The sequence below is a fragment of the Oratosquilla oratoria genome, chromosome 7, assembly GCF_046742065.1.
Source record: "Oratosquilla oratoria isolate Oo_2021 chromosome 7, ASM4674206v1, whole genome shotgun sequence".
Taxonomy (NCBI): Eukaryota; Metazoa; Arthropoda; class Malacostraca; order Stomatopoda; family Squillidae; genus Oratosquilla; species Oratosquilla oratoria.
Genome location: NC_134783.1, coordinates 75,249,694 through 75,272,193, shown reverse-complemented (window position 1 = coordinate 75,272,193; position 22,500 = coordinate 75,249,694). Strand labels below are relative to the sequence as shown.

Here is a 22,500-nt window from a genome sequence, read left to right as displayed (position 1 = left end):
ACCTGCACTGGATGAGGGGGAACTGGGAGCCAGGGCGAGGGGGGAGGGGAGTTACGAAAAAAAAAATCCCACGAAGGAAAACACCCCCCTTAGGAGAAAATCCCCAAAGGAAAAAGTCCACTTTGTTGCTGTCAACTGACCTAACTTAACTTAATTTGACTTAACCTAACTTCACCTAAATTAACCCAACTTAACCTAACTTAACCAACTTATTTTCCTCTTCACCTTTGACTGTTTCAATTTGTCATTAGGGCAGATTTTTTTCTTTTGGGGGATTTTTTCCATGGGGGATATTTTCCTACGATAGCTATTTTCCTTTAGGGGATTATTTCCTGCATTCCTTTACACAATGAGATGTGCTCGGAATGCATACTGGAGGAAATACTCATCATACAAGGTCATCATATTAAGACAACAGGACAGGACTCGCAGTAATGGATCTACGTTGGACAAATTTAGATTTAAGAAGGTAATAGACAAGAAATGGTTTACCAATACAGTGGTTAACGAATGGAATAGACTTGGTAACAATGTAGTGAGTGCTGAAACAATTAGTTGTTTTAAGAAAATGTTAGATAGATTTATGGATGGAGATGATAGGTGGTAATGGACATGGTACTGTCTAGTGTAGGCCTTATGGTCTCTTACAGTCTCCTCCATTCTTATGCAAACTGTTGTCTTTACGAGGAGCGGGGGAAGCAGGAGTAGGGGTCGGGCACGGTAGTTGCTGGACTCGAACCTAGACCCGCGTAGATGAACAGAGCACCCTAGCGACAGCGGCAATCAACGGAGAAGTGTGTGTGACGTTACGACTTGCACGTGTCGTTGGGGGAAGGGTCAGGTCAATTTCCAGAGCGTTCCAGTTAACGATCAGGCGCGGTGCAATGGTTACAGCGTCCTTGGGTTCGAGTCCTAAAGACGGAGCTTATTTAACGGAGAAATGCAACCCGGTGCGGATAGGGTGGTGCAAGTGAGACTGAAACCAACACACCTCATCGAAATGAGACTTCGTTGATGAGACTGCATTTTTTTTTTCTTAAGTACCTGACGTATCTCTCCGATCTCTCGAGGAAGTGTTTCGAGGGCCCGTGTCAAAAGGAATTTTCATTTCCTGCTCTTGACCTTCACTCATTCGTGCTCGGAGTCGACTCCCGAGGCCCGATGGGATCGCCTGGCGCGCACTCCAGGTGGGAATGACAGAATGTGTTTAAAAAATGTGTGTGTGTGTGTGTGTGTGTGTGTGTGTGTGTGTGTGTGTGTGTGTGTGTGTGTGTGTGTGTGTGTGTGTGTGTGTGTGTGTGTGTGTGTGTGTGTGTGTGTGTGTGTGTGTGTGTGTGTGTGTGTGTGTGTGTGTGTGTGTGTGTGATTCACTATGGTCTTGGACTCGTGATCGACAGCTATTTCCCTCCCGGAAGAGAGCTCAGAGCTCATATGACCGATCTATGGGTAATGCTGTGACCTTACACGCACACACACCCCCAACTCCCCGCCCACGAGAGTTGGAGTAACGACTCGAAGCACAGTGATACTGAAATTATTTCAGCCCTAGGCAGGATTCGAGCCCGGACCGCCGTAGTGACAGTCAGGAACTCTACCAACCGCGCCACCGAGTCGTGTGTGTGTGTGTGTGTGTGTGTGTGTGTGTGTGTGTGTGTGTGTGTGTGTGTGTGTGTGTGTGTGTGTGTGTGTGTGTGTGTGTGTGTGTGTGTGTGTGTGTGTGTGTGTGTGTGTGTGTGTGTGTGTGTGTGTGTGTGTTTGTGTGTGTGTTCAATAAGCACAATAGGATTTCAATGTTGACATTTTTCCTGACTATACCTCTACCGTAGATCCTTGTTTAAGAGGACGAACTATTTTTTTAGCTCTTGAATGACCTGAATCTGACCTGAGTCTGACCTGAACCCCAGCTCCTTACGTATACTTTTGTGTTCATTGTACTCAGTATTGTTTCTCGATGTTTGATATCGGCATGTTCATTTATTTCTGTCATAGTGAGGAAGAAAGTGGGTTATTCTAAATATATCTCGACTGTCAGAGTAAAGGTACGTTTTGCTCGGTGCAATCATTAGCCTACTACTACCACAGCCAGTGGCGGGTGACGTGCATCCTACTACCTGGCATCATAGTTGGGTAAACGCGTTGGTAAATTCGGTTTAAATGATCAACCTAGTACTTTGTCGCTCGAAGCAAAACAACCCCTATTCAAAAACAAAGAATTAATGCTCTAGACAATCGTGTAATGATTATCATTGAGCCATGATCGATCATCTTTGAACGATAAATAAACGTGCCTAGAAAAAAATATGTCTCTAGTGCTAAGAAAGAGCACCTGCCAGGGATCAAAACAGTTATTGTAGTCACATTCTGTGTATAAACAAGATTATTGTAGCATTGTCATCATTGTCCATGGAGCCCAAAGAAGTCTGGTGGGTCTTCAGTATATTTATCATTTCATTGCTTTTGTTCTGCGACACGCCCGGCATTGTTCCACTGTGAGCCTTAATCAAGAATGACACATTGAACATCCGGGAGCTTGAGATGTATCACATCTGAATGAAATCGTCTATCGGCTGGCAGCTCTCCGTCCAAGTCAAGTGTATGCGCAGTTTGATAGCATTGGTATGAACATTTTGGCGATGAAGAATATATTTCTGTCAGATTTCATCACAACTGTTTGTCTCTTCAGCATCACATTGAGTGGTTAATTGATTGATTCGTCCATTCATTCATTCATTTATTTAGTTATCTATTTGGTTATTTATTTATCTATATATCTGTTTGCGTGTTTCTTTGCTTGTTCATACAATATATTTTTTAATCTGTTTATCTATTTACTTATATTTTTCCTAATTTTTCCTACTCCTAGTCACCTTTCTCCAAAGAGAGAATAATTTTTTGATTATTGTGCTTACATTTAGGGCTCCTCTAGGTTTTCAGTAAATATTTACCATTTTACTCGTGAACATAACATATCCTGTTCTTGTACAGCTAAATTTCTCAAAATATTACACGTTGAATATAACAAAGTTTTAGAAAACTGTTACTTGTCATTAGCAGATGGTGGCTTATGGGTGATAATTGTCTTGATGATATTCTATTTTTCCGCAGTCTGGACGCCCGATTCTGATCATGTGAACTACTTGAGTCGCTCTCAGAATTACGCTCAGGGTGGTCGGGCACAACCTTCCATTCAAGACATCTCCGAACCAGCATCCTCCGAACTCTCCGATGTCTACTTCACTGGTAAGTCTGGGCGATGCAGATTCTGTACATAATATAATTTCACAATCTCTCTCTCTCTCTCTCTCTCTCTCTCTCTCTCTCTCTCTCTCTCTCTCTCTCTCTCTCTCTCTCTCTCTCTCTCTCTCCTCTCTCTCTCTCTCTCTCTCTCTCTCTCTCTCTCTCTCTCTCTCTCTCTCTCTCTCTCTCTCTCTCTACCTCTCTCTCTCTCTCTCTCTCTATATATATATATATATATATATATATATATATATATATATATACTCTCTCTCTCTCTCTCTCTCTCTCTCTATGTCTCATGTAAGCATGTATGCACTCACTCACTCACTCTCTCAATATATATATGTATCTATATATCTATGTATGTATGTATGTTTATACCTCTCTCATGTGTTTGTATTTTTCTTTATATATGCAACAGTAATCACATAAAACACGTGAATAAAGATTTTTGCTTGTAACCACGAGGAAATTAAAGATCGGAATACTGAACGTTTTCGTCTATTAAGACATTTTCAAAGTACATAGTGTCACAACAAAGTATAACTTAAATACAATAGTATAGAAAACAGGAGAGGTCACTCAACGTAAATACGTAAGGATTATCTTACAAAGAAACAAAAATATAAATAAAAACAATAAATAAAATGGGTGACAATTGAAACAGGTGATAAAATGTCACTCAGCATAAATACATAAGGATGACAATTGACAAGGTGATAAAAGGACATTCAACATAAATACATAAGAAATATCCTACAAAGAAACAAAATATAAATGATAATAACAAGAAAAGGTGACAATTGACACATGTGATTCAACATAAATACATAAGGATTGTCTTACAAAGAAACAAAAATAGAAATAATAATAAATATATACAAAAATGGATATATATGTATGTGTATATGTATTTTCATATATGTGTATGTATATATGTCTTTATATATGTATATATGTATTAAGTATATGTACACACACACACACACACACACACACACACACACACACACACACACACACACACACACACACACACACACACACACACACACACACACACACACACACACACGACTCAGTGGCGTGGTTGGTAGAGTCCCCGACTATCACTACGGCAGTCTGGGTTCGAATCCTGCCCAGGGCTCAAATAATTTCAGTATCGCTGCGCTTCGAGTCGTTACTCCAACTCTCGTGTGTGGGAACTTGGGTGTGTGTGTGCGTGTAAGGTCACAGAATTACCCATTGATCGGTCATACGAGCTCTGAGCTCTCCTCCTAGAGAGAAATAGCTGTCAATCACGAGTCCAGCACGTGATCCAAAGACTAAAGGTGAATACACACACACACACACACACATATATATATATATATATTATATACATATATACAACATAATATATATACATATGTATGTAGGTAGGTATATATATGTATGTATGTGTATATATATATACATATATATATATATATATATATATATATATATGTATTTATGTATATATGTATTTATGTATACATATATATATATATATATATATATATATATATATATATATGTATTTATGTATACATATGTATATATATACATATATATACAGTATATATATATATATATATATATATATATATATATATATATATGTGTGTGTGTGTGTGTGTGTGTGTGTGTGTGTGTGTGTGTGTGTGTGTGTGTGTGCGTGTGTGTGTGTGTGTTTGTGTGTGTGTACAGATAGTCGTCGACTTATGACCTATCCGACATACTACTGTTCGATCTTACGACCGTCACCACCCATCTGCATAATATATATATATATATATATATATATATATATATATATATATATATATATATATACATATGCAGTAAAAGCCCTTGTATCCGGCATTCTATTAATCGGCAACTTCAAGTATCCGGCATATTTTTTCCAAGCATTAAGATATATGAAAATCTACATATATATAAAATCAATACAAATCGATTCCAACTCCCACGCAAGGCAGATAGTGAAGAGGAAGATGACCCAGAGCCCAAAGTTTCATGGACAGATGCAGTGAAAGGTTTAGCAGTTTTTGTTAAGTTTGCTGAACAATGCAGTTACATGACCACGCGTGATGTCATGGCTGTTCACTGCATTCAGAATGAGTTTTTGTTACAGAGAGGCAAAAGTTGCAAGCAAATAGACATAAGAGAGTTTATGAAAGGTGGACAGATGTATAAGGTTAGAAAAGTGAACAACCGACCAGTGAGACAAATGATAATGACTAGGTAGTTTGTTGTTGACCGCCGCGTTTGATCGCCGCGCTCACAGGAAGTACGAGAAGTACACTGTATGTAACATTACAAAATTCATACAGTTTAACTGTTAAGATTAGATTTAGTGCTTTTATGGTTTATTGGTGTAAAACTGACATGGTTAGTGAATAAAGTGACTGCTGTTATGTTTTGTTGGTGTTCAACTGACATGGTTAGGAAATAAAGTAAGTGACTTTATCTATTATCCCTTCAAGTATCCGGAATTTTTTAATATCCGGCATACCTTAGGGTCCCGTTGATCCCGGATATAAGGGCTTTAACTGTAATATGTACTTGTTAGTTCGTATTTTCACGCGCTACCCTCCCGTCCTCCTCTCCATCTCTCAACGCATGATTGTGATGCTACTCATTCATTGTCTCATTCACGCTTTGTTCATCACAGCGCAAACATCCTCCGTATCCACTGAAAAGTTTTATTACAAAATACACCCTAAGATGGCTCCCAAGAGGAAATTACCTTTGTCCACTTCGAAGTCTGCCAAGAAGGAAAGAAAATACATTGATCTGGACCAAAAATTGAATGTGATTAAATAGTTTGAAGGAGGAAAAAAAATGAACGGATTCGCACGTGATATGCAGTTATCACATTCAACCGTGTCGACGATCTTGAAAGACAAAGAAAGAATTCGTGAAGCTGTGAAAGGTTCTGCACCCATGCGTTCAACTGTGATAACCAAGAAACGTATGGGGCCCATCCATGAAATGGAGAAATTGTTAAGTGTTTGGATGGAAGACCAAATTCAGAAAAGGACACCGTTAAGCCTGTTTACCGTACAGACGAAGGCGAAAGTCTGTTTGAGACTTTGAAGGAACGTGCCGGAGATGAATACACGCAAGATTTTGTTGCAAGTACTGGATGGTTTAAAAGATTTAAGAAAAGATTTCAACTTCATAGTGTTCGTGTGACTGGAGAAGCAGCGAGTGCAGATGAAGAAGGAGCTAAAAAGTTTGTGGAAATGCTTGATGAAATTATTACAGATGATGGCTATCTTCCACAGCAAATATTTAATGTAGACGAAACAGGATTGTATTGGAAGCGAATGCCAGAACGCACATATATCCATAAAGAAGCTAAAACAATGCCAGGATTTAAAGCTTACAAGGATAGGCTTACTCTTCTGCTTGGCGGGAATATCGCAGGATTCAAACTGAAGCCGTTCTTAATTTACCATTCAGAAAACCCACGTGCGTTCAAACATGTAAACAAGCACACTTTGCCTGTATACTTTCGATCAAACTGTAAGGCATGGATGACTCAGCCACTTTTTGAAGACTGGTTTGTGAATTGCTTCATAACTCAAGTCCGTGAGTGTTTGTCAGAAAAAGGAATTGCTTTTAAAATTTTACTTCTGTTGGATAATGCACCTGGACATCCACCTTACTTGGGTGATCTTCATCCCAATGTGAAAGTTGTTTATTTGCCGCCTAACACAGCAATTCTTCAACCTATAGACCAAGGCTCGATTGCAACATTCAAAACAAACTATTTGAGAATCACTTTCGCCCAAACAATAGCTGCTATAGATGCCGACCCAGAACTAAGCCTACGTCAATTTAGGAAACAATACGATGTTTTTATGTGTATCAAGAATCTATCTGTTGCATGGGAGGCTGTCACTGAAAAGTGTATGAATGGAATTTGAAAAAAAAAGTGTCTCAAACGTTATGCGCATGATTTTGCTGGATTTGACAGTGAAGAGGATCTCAGTGAGATTAATGAAAAAATATTGAATGTGTCAAAAGGACTTTCATTGGAATGTGAATTAGAAGATGTGGAAGAATTATTAGATTAAGAATCCGATGAACTAACAAATGAAGAACTCATCGAATTGGAAGAGGAACGAGTGGCTGAAGAGGAGAGAAGACAAGCAGAGGAAGAAGAAGAGGAGTTACCAGTTAGGAAACTCACCACTAAAGGATTATCAGAAATCTTCGCTACAATGAATAAATACCTTAAACAGTTGGAAGAAATGGACCCCAACTTCGAACCTTTGAAAGGATGAGAAACGATGCGGTGCATGCATATCATGAAATTTATGATAAAAAACAACAACAATCAATTCAAACGAAGCTTACTATGTTCATGAAACGCACAACTCCACAAGTCACTCCTACCGTTGCCCCTGCTGCCACCTTACCGACTGTTACCCCACCCCCTACAACACCGACCGTTTCCCTTCCTTCCACCACACCAACACCTGACCCGGGTGATCCACAGCCCAGCAGCAGCTATCCGAGCAGCGAATAAATCTTGTTTGTATCTTTGTTTTAAAACTTTATTTGGTACTGTATTTCCACAAATGTTTTTTTTTTCATCATCTTTTGTACATAATTATATTTTTCTGTATTAATCTATGATTTTTATATTTTTTTCAATAATATGCCAATTGTAGAAACTGCTATTATGTGCCTGATTTAAGCCTAACTTAAAATATGAAACAGTATGATGTTTAGAGAAACGTGTTGTAGAGACACGTGTTCAGAGTACTATATATGACTTATGTATGACGATATATATATATATATATATATATTATATATATATATATATATGTATGTATATATATATATATTCTTTTTTTACTATTAACCCATTATCGAAGAAAAATGACGGAAGTACAGGGAAACTGTATATTTCGACTACTATCTGTAGTCCTCTTCAGCAGAATGCTTACAAGATGTTAAGGTACAAGTATATATGAGGAAGTGAGGGGTACATAAAAGGGGATGGGGAAAGTGGGGGGACTCAGGTTACATGCCCTTGAAATGGTTGGGTCAAGGAAGGACAATTGATGGTGTTTTGTCCGACCGCTCTTGACATTATTTTGTTGACCGCTAACTTCGTAATACAATCTGGGGGCCACTGACCTTTTGAAGTATTAAAGTTAGGATAATGTTTTATTAGAGAAGATTCTACAATTTTCCTTCGATAGCTACAGTGTGATTTAAAAATAATTGATGCATTATCCCAATCTAATCTATGGTCTTTTTGGCTGGCATGAAGGAACACAGCGGAGTTAACTTGTCCATATTTTAAGGAGTTTTTATGTTCCTTTAATCTCATGGACAAATCCCTGCCAGTTTGGCCCCAGTAGACATCATCACAGCCTTTACAAGGCAATTTATATACCTTTTATGTACCCCTCACTTCCTCATATATACTTGTACCTTAACATCTTGTAAGCATTCTGCTGAAGAGGACTACAGGTAGTAGTCGAAATATACAGTTTCCCTGTACTTCCGTCATTTTTTCTCCGATAGTGGGTTAATAGTGAACTTTTACATATGTGTTATAACATACCAATTTCCAATATATATATACACATATAATATATATATATATATATACATATATATAATATATATAATATATATATACATATATATATACATATATATGTATATATATATATACATTATATATATATATATATATGTATATATATATATATATGTATATATATATATATATATATATATATATAATATATGAGATCATTTGAGTGTATTATAACTTTAATAGTCTACTATTCCTATAAGAATTTAACACGTGTCCGACATACGAACAAATTGAGTTACGACTGGTCGGTCGGAAGCAATGGCAGTCATAAGTCGACGTCTTACTGTATATATGTATGTACCCCGTCTGGGGTATTGGCTGCTTGTTATTGTGGCAAAGTAGCATGTAGTTGATAATTTAGGGTCTATATGGGGCGCCCCTACGGACCAGAGCCACACATCATTTTGTCTATGATAGAGGAAAAATCTGTTCATAGAGAAATGATGACACTTTTATAATACGACTGTCCCTCCGTTATGCTGTCCCCCAACCCCTTGCTGCTGTCCTGTACCATTTCTCTGAGTATTCATTTTCTGTGGTGGGGGAATTCCCTGTGGTGGGGGAAAAGAATACTGCCACCAAGTATTTCCACTTGGATCGTAAGAGGCGAGAGGAAAGGGACGGGGATTGGGACTAGGCATCCTTCTCCTTGTAGCCCCACAGGGGACATTTCCCCCCAAAAAAAGTAAAGGCATAAGAGGGTCTGGGAGTTTTCCGACCAGCATCCTAAGGTTTGGGTCTTTTAATGTGCGTGGATGTGGTACAGATGAGAGTAAAAGGGAAGAGATAGGTAGTATGTTTGTGAGAAGAAAGATGGATGTATTGGCTTTGAGTGAAACTAAGTTGAAAGGGAAGGGTGAGTGCAAGTTTGGGAGTGTAAGTGGGAGGTTATCAGGAGTGAAGAGAGGGCGAGGGAGGGAAGGGGTGGCTATTCTAGTAAGTGAAGAGATAGGTAAACGGGTAGTGGAGTAGAAGGAGGTTTCCTCAAGAATAATGTGGAGGAAGGTGAAACTGGGAAAGGAGATGAGGGTTTTTGTAAGTGCATATGGGCCTGGCAGTGAGAAGAGTGTAGAAGAAAGGGAGGCTTTTTGGATAGATTTAAATGAGTGCATAGAGGGATTTAGGGAGAAATGTAAATGTAATAGTATTGGGAGACCTTAATGCTAGGGTAGGAGATGAACCGATTGATGGAGTGGTTGGGAAATGTGGAGTTCCAGGAAAGAATCGTAGTGGAGAGTTAATGGTGGAAATGTGTCTAGAAAGAGAGTTGATGATAGCAAATACAGTGTTTCGGAAGAAAGTCAAGCATAAGTACACATGGGAGAGGGTGGTGGTGGGAAGGGTGGTAGATAGAGCGCTAGGGGATTATGTAGTGGTAAATAGGATTATGATAGGAAGAGTTAATGATGTATATGTGCTAAGGGGAGAGGGTGGGGGAATATCAGATCATTTTTTGGTGGAAGGTAAGTTGAGAGTGGAGGATAGATGGAGAAGGAGGAAAAGGACAAAAGGTAGGGAGGTTCTTAGAGTGAACTCTTTGAATGAAAAGGGAAAGGATAAGGAGTACGAAAAGAAGCTGAAGGAGGAGTGGGAGGGAGTGAAGGATAGAGTGGAGCTAGGTGTGGAGGAGGAATGGGGATGGTTCAAGGAGGGAGTCACAAAGTGTGCAAAGATGGTGTGTGGAACAAGAAGGACAGGAGGAAATAGAAGAAAGGGTAGTGAATGGTGGGATGAAAAAACAAAGAAGGTTGTAGAAGAGAAGAACCGAGCTTTTACAGATTGGTTACAAAATAGGACGAGGGAGTCATATGAGAGGTACAAAGAAAAGAAAAGAGAAGTAAAGCAAAAGGAAAAGGAGGCAAAGAGGAGAGCAGATGTGAAATGGGGTAAGAGTATGACAGAAAATTTTGAAAGTAATAAAAAGATGTTTTGGAAAGAAATTGAGAGAGGAAGAGGAGGCGAATCAAGTAGAGAAGAAAAGGTAAAAGGTGCAGATGGAGAGATGATAATGGAAGAGAAGGCAGTAAGGGGAAGATGGGCAGAATATTTTAGGGAGTTGCTAAATGTGAAGGAGGATAGGGAGGGAAAGATAGCTGCAGTGGGAAATGCGAAGAAAATGACCGTGATGAGTGAGGAAAATGGAGGAGAAATAAGGAAGGATGAAGTGAAGGCAGTTGTTAAGATGATGAAAGCAGGTAAGGCACCTGGTCTGGATGGATGCCATGCAGAATGTCTGGAAAAGGGAGGTACAGTGATGGTGGACTGGCTGGTGAGGTTATTTAATGTTTGCTGGAGAGAGGGTAGAGTGCCGGAGGACTGGAGGAGTGCCTGTATAGTTCCTCTTTACAAGGGAAAAGGGGACAAGTGTGAATGTAGTAGTTTCAGAGGGATTAGCTTGTTAAGTGTAGTTGGGAAGGCTTATGGGAGGATCTTGATTGAGAGGATTAGGAGAGGAACAGAGGGAGTAATTGGTGAGGAACAGTGTGGATTTAGGGCAGGTAAAGGTTGTGTAGATCAGATCTTTGTGGTAAGACACGTATGTGAGAAAGCTATAGGAAAGAGGAGGGATGTTTTTTGGGCTTTTATGGATCTGGAAAAGGCTTATGATAGGGTAGACAGAAAGGCACTGTGGGAGGTTATGCAGATATATGGAATAGGAGGAAAGCTTCTAGGAGCTGTCAAGAGTTTTTATGATAGCAGAGCTTGTGTCAGGATTAGAAATGGAGAGAGTGAGTGGTTCGAGGTAAAGGTGGGACTTCGTCAAGGATGCGTTATGTCGCAGGGATTGGAGATGGTTAAAGAAAATGGAGAAAAGTGGGAGGTGAGCCAGCTGTTGTTTGTGGACGACACTGCACTTGTGGCAGGATCGGAGGAGGGATTGAGGAAGTTGGTGGCAGAGTTTGGGAGAGTATGTGATAGAAGAAAGCTAAAGATAAATGTGGGTAAAAGTAAGGTGATGAGATGTACAAGGGGTGAAAGTGGCAGTAGACTGGAAGTGAGCATTAAGGGAGAGCGACTGGAGGAAGTGGATAGTTTTAGATACTTGGGTGCAAATGTGGCAGGAAAAGGTGGAGTGAAGGTGGAGGTAGAATGTAGATTGAGAGATGCGAGTAAATGCCTTGGTGGATTAAAAAGTATAATGAGGAATAGACATTTGGGAATGGATGCTAAGAGGAGACTGTATGAAGGAGTGATTGTGCCAACAGCACTGTATGGGGCAGAAACATGGAACATAAGAGAAGAAGAGAGAAGGAGTTTGAATGTGTTTGAGATTAGGTGTCTGAGAAGTATGATGGGGGTTACTAGGCTAGATAGAGTGAGAAATGAGGAGGTGAGGAGGAGAACAGGGGTGGAAAAGGAGTTGGGAGATAGGGTTGATGAAAGAATATTAGGATGGTTTGGACACATGGAAAGAATGAGTGAAGAAAGACTAGTAAAAGAGGTATGGAAGGCAGATGTGGAGGGAGTGAACATGAGGGGACGTCCTAGGATGAGGTGGATGGATGGGGTGAAGGGGGCTTTGGGGAAGAGGGGAATATCTGTTGAGGAAGGACGGGAGAGGACAGAAGACAGGGGAGAATGGAGAATGGTTGTATATGGATGATGTGATTGCATGAGGTGGAATGGGTGGGGGGATGGGGGGTGAGGTAGTATGTGTGAGCAAAATTTGACGCAGCCCGAAGGGATTTCTCCCCGTCCTCTCATTTTATGCAATGGGGGGACGGAGAGGGGGGTCGCCGATTTAATGAAGCGGCCTTGCTGTGGATGTGCTGTGTCTTGCAACACTGCTTCTGACCCAGGGCAGTGGACAAGGTGCAGGGATGACCCGTCATCCAGGAGGTGCTCAGATAAGAGGGAGGGTGGAGGGGTGTGGAGTGTATTCAGGGATGGAATGGGTGGAAATGATTTTATGCCTTTCCCTTTTTGGCTACCTCCCTTGTAAGGGGGAAAAAGCCTTGGTATATGTATGTATGTATGTACTACCCCATCCATGTATAAGTTGAACAGCCACAATGCCTTTCTGTCTACCCTGTCGTAAGCCTTTTCCAGGTCCATAAAAGCCCAAAAAACATCCCTCCCCTTTCCTATAGCTTTCTCACAAAGATCTGAGCTACACAAACTCTACCCGTCCTAAATCCACACTGTTCCTCACCAATTACTCCCTCTGTTCCTCTCCTAATCCTCTCAATCAAGGTCCTCCCATAAGCCTTCCTAACTACACTTAACAAGCTAATCCCTCTGAAACTACTACATTCACACTTGTCCCCTTTTCCCTTGTAAAGTAGAACTATACAGGCACTCCTCCAATCCTCCGGCACTCTACCCTCTCTCCAGCAAACATTAAATAACCTCACCAGCCAGTCCACCATCACTGTACCTCCTTTTTTTTATACATTCTGCATGGGATCCATCCAAACCAGGTGCCTTACCTGCTTTCATCATCTTAACAACTGCCTTCACTTCATCGTTCTTTATTTCTCCTCCATTTTCCTCACTCATCACGGTCATTTTCTTCGCATTTCCCACTGCAGCTATCTTTCCCTCCCTATTCTCCTTCACATTTAGCAACTCCCTAAAATATTCTGCCCATCTTCCCCTTACTGCCTTCTCTTCCATTATCATCTCTCCATCTGCACCTTTTACCTTTTCTTCTCTACTTGATTCGCCTCCTCTTCCTCTCTTAATTTTTTTCCAAAACATCTTTTTATTACTTTCAAAATTTTCTGTCATACTCTTACCCCATTTCACATCTGCTCCCCTCTTTGCCTCCTTTTCCTTTTGCTTTACTTCTCTTTTCTTTTCTTTGTACCTCTCATATGACTCCCTCGTCCTATTTTGTAACCAATCTGTAAAAGCTCGGTTCTTCTCTTCTACAACCTTCTTTGTTTTTTCATCCCACCATTCACTACCCTTTCTTCTATTTCCTCCTGTCCTTCTTGTTCCACACACCATCTTTTCACACTTTGTGACTCCCTCCTTGAACCATCCCCATTCCTCCTCCACACCTAGCTCCACTCTATCCTTCACTCCCTCCCACTCCTCTCTCAGCTTCTTCTTGTACTCCTCCTTTTCCTTTTCATTTAAAGAGTTCACTCCAAGCACCTCCCTACCTTTTGTCCTTTTCCTCTTTCTCCATCTATCCTCCACTCTCAACTTACCTTCCACCAAAAAATGATCTGATATTCCCCCACCCTCTCCCCTTAGCACATGTACATCCTTAACTCTTCCTATCATAATCCTATTTACCACTACATAGTCCTTTAACGCTCTATCTACCACCCTTCCCTCCACCACCCTCTCCCATGTGTACTTATGCTTGACTTTCTTCCGAAACACTGTATTTGCTATCATCAACTCTCTTTCTAGACACATCTCCACCATCAACTCTCCACTACGATTCTTTCCTGGAACTCCACATTTCCCAACCACTCCATCAATTGGTTCATCTCCTACCCTAGCATTAAGGTCTCCCAGTACTATTACATTGATATTTCTCCCTAAATCCCTCTATGCACTCATTTAAATCTATCCAAAAAGCCTCCCTTTCTTCTACACTCTTCTCACTGCCAGGCCCATATGCACTTACAAAAACCCTCATCTCCTTTCCCAGTTTCACCTTCCTCCACATTATTCTTGAGGAAACCTCCTTCCACTCCACTACTCATTTACCTATCTCTTCACTTACTAGTATAGCCACCCCTTCCCTCCCTCGCCCTCTCTTCACTCCTGATAACCTCCCACTTACACTCCCAAACTTACACTCACCCTTCCCTTTCAGATTAGTTTCACTCAAAGCCAACACATCCATCTTTCTTCTCACAAACATACTACCTATCTCTTCCCTTTTACTCTCATCTGTACCACATCCACGCACATTAAAAGACCCAAACCTTAGGATGCTGGTCGGAAAACTCCCAGACCCTCTTATGCCTTTACTTTTTTGGGGGGAATGTCCCCTGTGGGGCTACAAGGAGAAGGATGCCTAGTCCCAATCCCCGTCCCTTTCTTCTTGCCTCTTACGATCCAAGTGGAATTACTTGGTGGCAGTATTCTTTTCCCCCACCACAGGGAATATATATATATAATATATATATGTATATGTATATATATATGTATATATATACATATGCATGAGAAATCACATAAACTCGTGATTCTAAATATGCGGAAAAACCACCAAGGAAAAAGAAAAACTGATAACCAAGCGCTTTCGTCTATTCAGACATCCTCAGGGTACATAGAAAAGAAAAAGTACACAAGAATATATACAAAGAGTATGAGGTCAGGGAGGGAACCCGGAAAGGTTGTGAGGGTCTAATGTCGACCTGACCCGTTCGTGGCAGCGGACGTTTGGGCTACTACTTTTTTCACAATAAAATTGTCTAGTTTATACATACCATGACTTAAATTTAAGTTATTGACAAATGTATCTTTGATCAGACTGGATTCTATTATATTTCTTGTCAAATATGACTTATTTTTAACAATTTCTTTAGCACCCTCCCAATCTATGCAATGATTAAAATCCCTTAGGTGAATAAATAAAGCATTAGAAATTTGCCCACTCTTGACGCTAAATCGGCAAAGAAATATTTCTACGAGGAAAAAACTAGTAAAACTTTTAATGTAAAAAACCTACTTGTACTACCTTTCAACGAGAATTTCGTCAAACTACCTCATATTCTTAAGAATTTCAACATTCAAGTGGCATTTAAGAACTCCAATACAGTTAGAAGTCTTTTAATTAAAAACTCTCCTTATAAGGAAGAAGGATCTATATATTCAATTCCATGTAAAAATTGCGACAAATGCTATATTGGTCAGACTGGAAAAGAATTAAAAGTAAGGTTCAAACAACATCAGTATAGCGTCAAGAGTGGGATCCTTCCGAGGATCTACGCTGGCACGTGTTGGAACAGTAGAACCATAGGAATCAATGAGAGGATGTCACGATTGTGCACGCAACTGGAATACCACTTTCTTGATCCTTGGTATCTCTTTTCTAGGCGTCATGACCTTTATACTTCTGATGGTCTCCACCTTACTCGCAGAGGCAAAGATGTTCTTACAAACCTCATTGTGGGAGTTTGTAATGAACTAGTTCCTTTTTTGGGAGTAGGAACTCAAAGAGAATGGGAAATAGAGTGTATTGGGGAAAACAGAGTAAGGTAATGTAGAGCAATATGTCAGTGTAGGACAAAATATCATTTTAGGATATAATGTCGGTAGAGGACGAAATGTTACACTAGGATGTAATGTCAAAGGACCAAATATCACTATGGGATATATTAATAGCGGAGGACAAAATATCACGATGGGATATAATGATAGGGGAGGAAAAAATATCACGATAGTATACAATGATAGTAGAGGACAAAATATCACGGTAGGATATAATGTCAGTGGAGTACAAGATATCATATAGGGAGGGGTGCCGGACAGAATGTCAGCGAACGACGGATGGCCGGTGTGGAACGCGATTGCCTAGTGGGGCAAAGTGTACACAAGAGATCAAATGACCGAGAGGGACCAGATGTCCGTGATGGGGCAAATGTGTCAATAAAGAACAAAATTATAATGTAAGGCATGATTTTGAAATACAAAACATGTCAAAAAGAAATAATCACGAGTTTCTTAGTACCATGTACTTTAATGCTCGTAGTATTAGGAATAAATTTCAAGAAATGCAGACATATTTCAAAAATGAAAATATCGATATGATAGGAATAACCGAGACATGGTTAAATGGTAAAGAGTTTGAAGCTGAATTTAATATTGCGGGATTTAAACACTTTCATCAGGATAGAAACCACAAGAAAGGTGGGGATGTTCTGTTATACGTTAAAAGCAATGTCCATGCCTGTGTTTTAGAGTGAAACAGGATGCATATGATAGTTTGTGGGTAGAATTAACCCAAACAAATGGACAAAAAATGAATGTAGGTGTATTATATAGGCCAAAAACATTATCATTAGCAGACGACAAACTGTTGTTTTAAGAACTGTCTAATTTCTGCAACCGGAACTTATTAATAATGGGTGATTTCATTTTTACTGACATTGATTGGATGTCCCTTAAACATGGCCCTAGAGGTACTCGCTTGATAGATTTTCTCGGTGACAATTATTTAGTGCAGCACGTAAAAGAACCCACAAGACATGTAAACTTACTCGATCTATTGATTACTAGCCGTGAAAGCATGATATCCGATGTTGTGGTTGGTGAAACTATTGAAAATAGCGACCACAACTTAGTAAAGCTCAGTTCATAGGAATACGTCAGGAGCTTCAGCTTATAGATTGGGAGGCAATTTTAAGCGAAAGACCTGTAGATCAGATGTGGGAAATATTTCAAAATACGCTTACTAAGATGATTCAAACTTACATCCCGTTTAAAGACAGACGTCCCCCAAATCAGGTTCGCCCAAAATGGCTCGACAAAGAACTGAAAAAAGTATTGCTAAAAAGAGACTATCAAAGTTATGTAATAATAAAGAGAGATTTAAAAAAGACTAAAAAAAAAACGAAAACGACAATACGAAATGAATATCTCTGATAAATCCAAGGAGAATCCCAAAGAGTTCTACAGTTACATTAGAGATAAAAAGGTTATTAGGAATCACATTGGCCCACTATTATCTGCTGACGGTCAAGTTGAGTATTCAAACGAAGGAATGTGTAATATTTTAAACAACTATTTTAGCTCAGTATTCGTAAACGAAACACCTCAAAGTGAACTTCAAACTAAAATCTGTGAAAAATCAAGAGTAAACTTACTCACTACGGTAAATATAACAAAAGAAAAAATTGAAAGGTATATAGAGACACTCAAAATTAATCAAACACCAGGGCCTGACGGTTGGCATCCAAGTGTCTTAAAGGAAATGAAAAATGAGATTGTTGTTCCATTAGAAATTGTTTTCAAGAAATCCATCATATCCGGAGATGTCCCAAGAGATTGGAAGCTAGCTAACGTCACTCCAATATTCAAAAAAGGTGACAAAAAGAAACCAAATAACTACAGGCCTATAAGCTTGACTTCAATCGTAGGAAAAATTATGGAAACTATCATCAGAGATGCTATCGAACATCATTTAGAAAGTAACTGTTTGATAAATGATAGCCAGCATTGATTCAGACGGAAACGTTCTTGCTTGACTAATTTGCTCGAATTCTACAACACAGTCTTCTCGAGTTATGACAAAAGAAACAATATAGATTTAATATATATAGACTTTGCAAAAGCTTTTGATACTGTCCCCACGAAAGACTACTTACTAAATTAGCTTCACACGGAGTAAGTGGCAGCCTATTAAGTTGGACTAGAAGTTGGCTGAATAATCGAAAACTGAGTTGTTTTACATGGCAAAACTTCTAGATGGAAAAATGTTACGAGTGGAGTTGCTCAGGGCTCCGTTCTTGGGCCACTTCTATTCATAGTATATATAAATGATATAGATCACGGATTAAAATCTATTGTCTCCAAATTTGCTGATGATAAAAAATTGTGCGAGATGGCAAATGATCACTTCAATCAATTATATATTCAAGAAGATTTAGGTAAATTACAGCAATGATCTGAAATGTGGTTAATGAAATTTAAAACCAGCAAATGCAAGGTTATGCACATAAGTAAAAATAACACTAAGTACGATTACAAGTTATTTGGAAATTCGTTAACAAAAGTGGATAGTGAAAAGGATCAAGGGGTAATTATCAGTAACGATCTTAAATCATCTAAGCAGTGTATTTCAGCCTCTGAGAAAGCAAATAAGATTCCAGGACTGATCGCGTAATCTTTTGACTTCAAAACCTCATCTCTCATTAACAAGCTATTAATCGTTAGTTGGTCCACATTTGGAATATGCTGTTTCTATATGGCCATCGAATCTCATTAAAGACATTTACAAATTAAAAAAAAGTACAAAGGAGAGCCACAAAACTGATTCCAAATATAAAAAATAAATCATACGAAAATCGACTAAAACATATGAAACTGTTTTCCCTAAAAAGCGTAGACTCAGAGGTGACTTGATACAGGTATTTAAGATGCTAAAGGGGATTGACAACATCAAAAATGACAAAATTCTTACACTTACATTTATATATATATATATATATATATATATATATATATATATATATATATATATACATTCGTATCCGACCTAGTTATTGACCAAAAGGTCTCCTGTCGGCATGCTCCGCCTTTGTAACCTTTGTGTGTGTCAGCGCCGTCTCCGAAGGTGGAGGGGCATGAGGTACAGAGGGATGGGAAACAATCATAACGCACACGTCAAACTTCTTTATTGTTGCCCTTCGGTCTGATCTTATACAGTCGGTGTGGTTTCTGCAAATTGTGTCACATTGTAATTTGCATTCATAATCTCTCAAATTAATGCAATAATTAAGCACACTATTTGTCAATAACAATCATTGAACTCAATTTCATGATTCCTACCATGATTTTGTTACCCGCCTCCACAACATTCATCATTACATATCTTCGTGATCCTTTGCTATTCTGAGAAACCAAATATATTACTAATTAACATGACTTATCCACTAACTCTTGCATATTATTTCAAACAGTGACATTACATAACAATTTACTCTTTCAATGCTTACCAAAAATGACTGCCATGGCAATTACGGAGATGTTGTCAACTTAACGACTACACACAGAAAGAACATTTATGATTACGATCCTAATGAGGAAAATGCGCACTACTTTCGTGGCGGAGGAATACATCTAAGGGATCGTAAATGAATATACGAGTTATGTTCCACTCAACATTCTCCTTTTTCCTAGAGTTTCTTTAATCTTATTTTATTTTATTATATATATATATATATATATATATATATATATATATATATATATATGTATGTATATATTGGATATTGGTATGTTATAACACATTTATAAAAGTTCACTGTAAACCCACTATCGGAGAAATAATAACGGGAATAAAGAGAAACTGTATATTTCGACTACTATCTGTAGTCCTCTTCAGCAGAATGCTTACAGAAAGTTAAGATACAAGTTTATATAGGGTGGTGAGGTGGTACATAAAAGGGGGGGATGGGGCAAAGTGGGGGGACTCAGGTTACATGCCCTTGAAATGGCCGGGTCACGGAAGGACATTTAGGGCTATTTTGTTCGGCCGCTCTTGACAATAATTTGTTTACCGCTAACTTCGTAATACAATCTGGGGGCCACTGTCCTTTTGAGGTATTAAAGTTAGGATGATGTTTTATTAGGGAAGATTCTACAATTTTCCTTCGATAGCTACAGTGTGATTTAAAAATAATTGATGCATTATCCCAATCTAATCTATGGTCTTTTTGGCTGGCATGAAGGAACACAGCGGAGTTAACTTGTCCATATCTTAAAGAGTTTTTATGTTCCTTTAATCTCGTGGACAAATCCCTGCCAGTTTGGCCCCAGTAAACATCATCACAGTCTTTACAAGGTAATTTATATACCCCGGAGTTTTGATCCACATCATCCCTCCGGTGTACATTAACTACCTTTCTAAAAATATTGTTTGGATAATTGTAAACAAATTTAATTTGGTTATTAGGTAGAAGTTTGGAGACCGAGTTGATCGATTCATTAAATGGTACAATGATGTTATTGGTACCCCATTTAAACTTCTCCTTGGAGTTATTTGGTTTATAGAAATTGGATTTGGCTTTATGTAGGGCTTTCATTAAAAACCATTCCGGATAACCTACGTTTGAGAGTTGTTTATTGATAATATCAAATTCTATTTGCAAGAATTGTGGACTGCAAATCCTAAGGGCTCTGAGATATAGGCCTGATGCAACACTATATTTAATATTATCCGGATGGTTGCTAAAAAAAATGTAGGTAATTTCCTGTGTGTGTAGGCTTCCTGTACACAGTAAAGGACAATTGAGACCCGGACCAATTGTCCTTTACTGTGTACAGGTAAGGTGCAGATGGTGAGATGATAATGGAAGAGAAGGCAGTAAGGGGAAGATGGGCACAATATTTTATGGAGTTGCTAAATGTGAAGGAGGATAGGGAGGGAAACGTAGTTGCAGTGGGAAATGCTAAGAAAATGACCGTGATGAGTGAGGAAAATGAAGAAGAAATAAGGAAGGATGAAGTGAAGGCAGTAGTTAAGATGAAAGCAGGTAAGGCACCTGGTCTGGATGGATGCCATGCAGAATGTCTAAAAAAGGAGGTACAGTGATGGTGGACTGGCTGGTGAGGTTATTTAATGTTTGCTGGAGAGAGGGTAGAGTGCCGGAGGACTGGAGGAGTGCCTGTATACTTCCACTTTACAAGGGAAAAGGGGACAAGTGTGAGTGTAGTAGTTTCAGAGGGAGCTTGTTAAGTGTAGTTGGGAAGGCTTATGGGAGGATCTTGATTGAGAGGATTAGGAGAGGAATAGAGGGAGTAATTGGTGAGGAACAGTGTGGATTTAGGACGGGTAGAGGTTGGGTAGATCAGATCTTTGTGGTAAGACAGATATATGAGAAAGCTATAGGAAAAGGGAAGGATGTTTTTTTGGGGGGGCTTTTATGGATTTGGAAAAGGCTTACGACAGGGTAGACAGGAAGGCACTGTGAGAGGTTTTGCGGATATACGGGATAGGAGGAAAGCTTCTAGGAGCTGTCAAGAGTTTTTTACGAGAGTAGTAGCGCTTGTGTCAGGATTAGAAATGGAGACAGTGAGTGGTTCGAGGTAAAGGTGGGACTTCGTCAAGGATGCTTTATGTCGCCCTGGCTGTTCAACTTGTACATGGATGGGGTGGTGCGAGAGGTAAATGCAAGGGTAGTGGGTCAGGGATTGGAGATGGTTAAAGAAAATGGAGAAAAGTGGGAGGTGAGCCAGCTGTTGTTTGCGGACGACACTGCGCTTGTGGCAGGATCGGAGGAGGAATTGAGGAAGTTGGTGACAGAGTTTGGGAGAGTGTGTGATAGAAGAAAGCTGAAGATAAATGTGGGTAAAAGTAAGGTGATGAGATGTACAAGGGGTGAAAATGGCAGTAGACTTGAAGTGAGTATTAAGGGAGAGCGACTGGAGAGTGTGGATAGTTTTAGATACTTGGGTGCAAATGTGGCAGGAAAAGGTGGAGTGGAGGTTGAGGTAATATGTAGATTGAGAAGCGAGTAAATGCCTTGGTGGATTAAAAAGTGTAATGAGGAATAGACATTTGGGAATGGATGCTAAGAGGAAACTGTATGAAGGAGTGATTGTGTCAACAGCACTTCATGGGGCAGAAACATGGAGCATAGGAGAGGAAGAGAGAAGGAGTTTGAATGTGTTTGAGATGAGGTGTCTGAGAAGTATGATGGGGGTTACTAGGCTAGATAGAGTGAGAAATGAGGAGGTGAGGAGGAGAACAGGGATGGAAAGGGGGTTGGGAGATAGGGTTGATGAAAAAGTATTAGGATGGTTTTGACACATGGAAAGAATGAGTAAAGAAAGACTAGTAAAAGAGGTATGGAAGGCAGATGTGGAGGAAGTGAACATGAGGGGACGTCTTAGGATGAGATGGATGGGGTGAAGGTGGCTTTGGAGAAGAGGGGAATGTCTGTTGAGGAAGGACGGGAGAGGACAGAAGACAG

At 39.5% G+C, this 22,500-nt stretch overlaps 1 protein-coding gene across 1 annotated transcript in view; it reads left to right on the top strand.

Annotated features, from left to right (window-relative positions):
- LOC143027219 (uncharacterized) overlaps window positions 1-22,500 on the top strand; it is a 220,102-nt gene that overhangs the window by 144,039 nt on the left and 53,563 nt on the right. Inside the window, exon 4 of the mRNA XM_076188411.1 lies at window positions 3,106-3,240. Within this exon, the coding sequence (XP_076044526.1) occupies window positions 3,106-3,240 (135 nt within the window). The remainder of the gene's footprint in view (window positions 1-3,105; window positions 3,241-22,500) is intronic.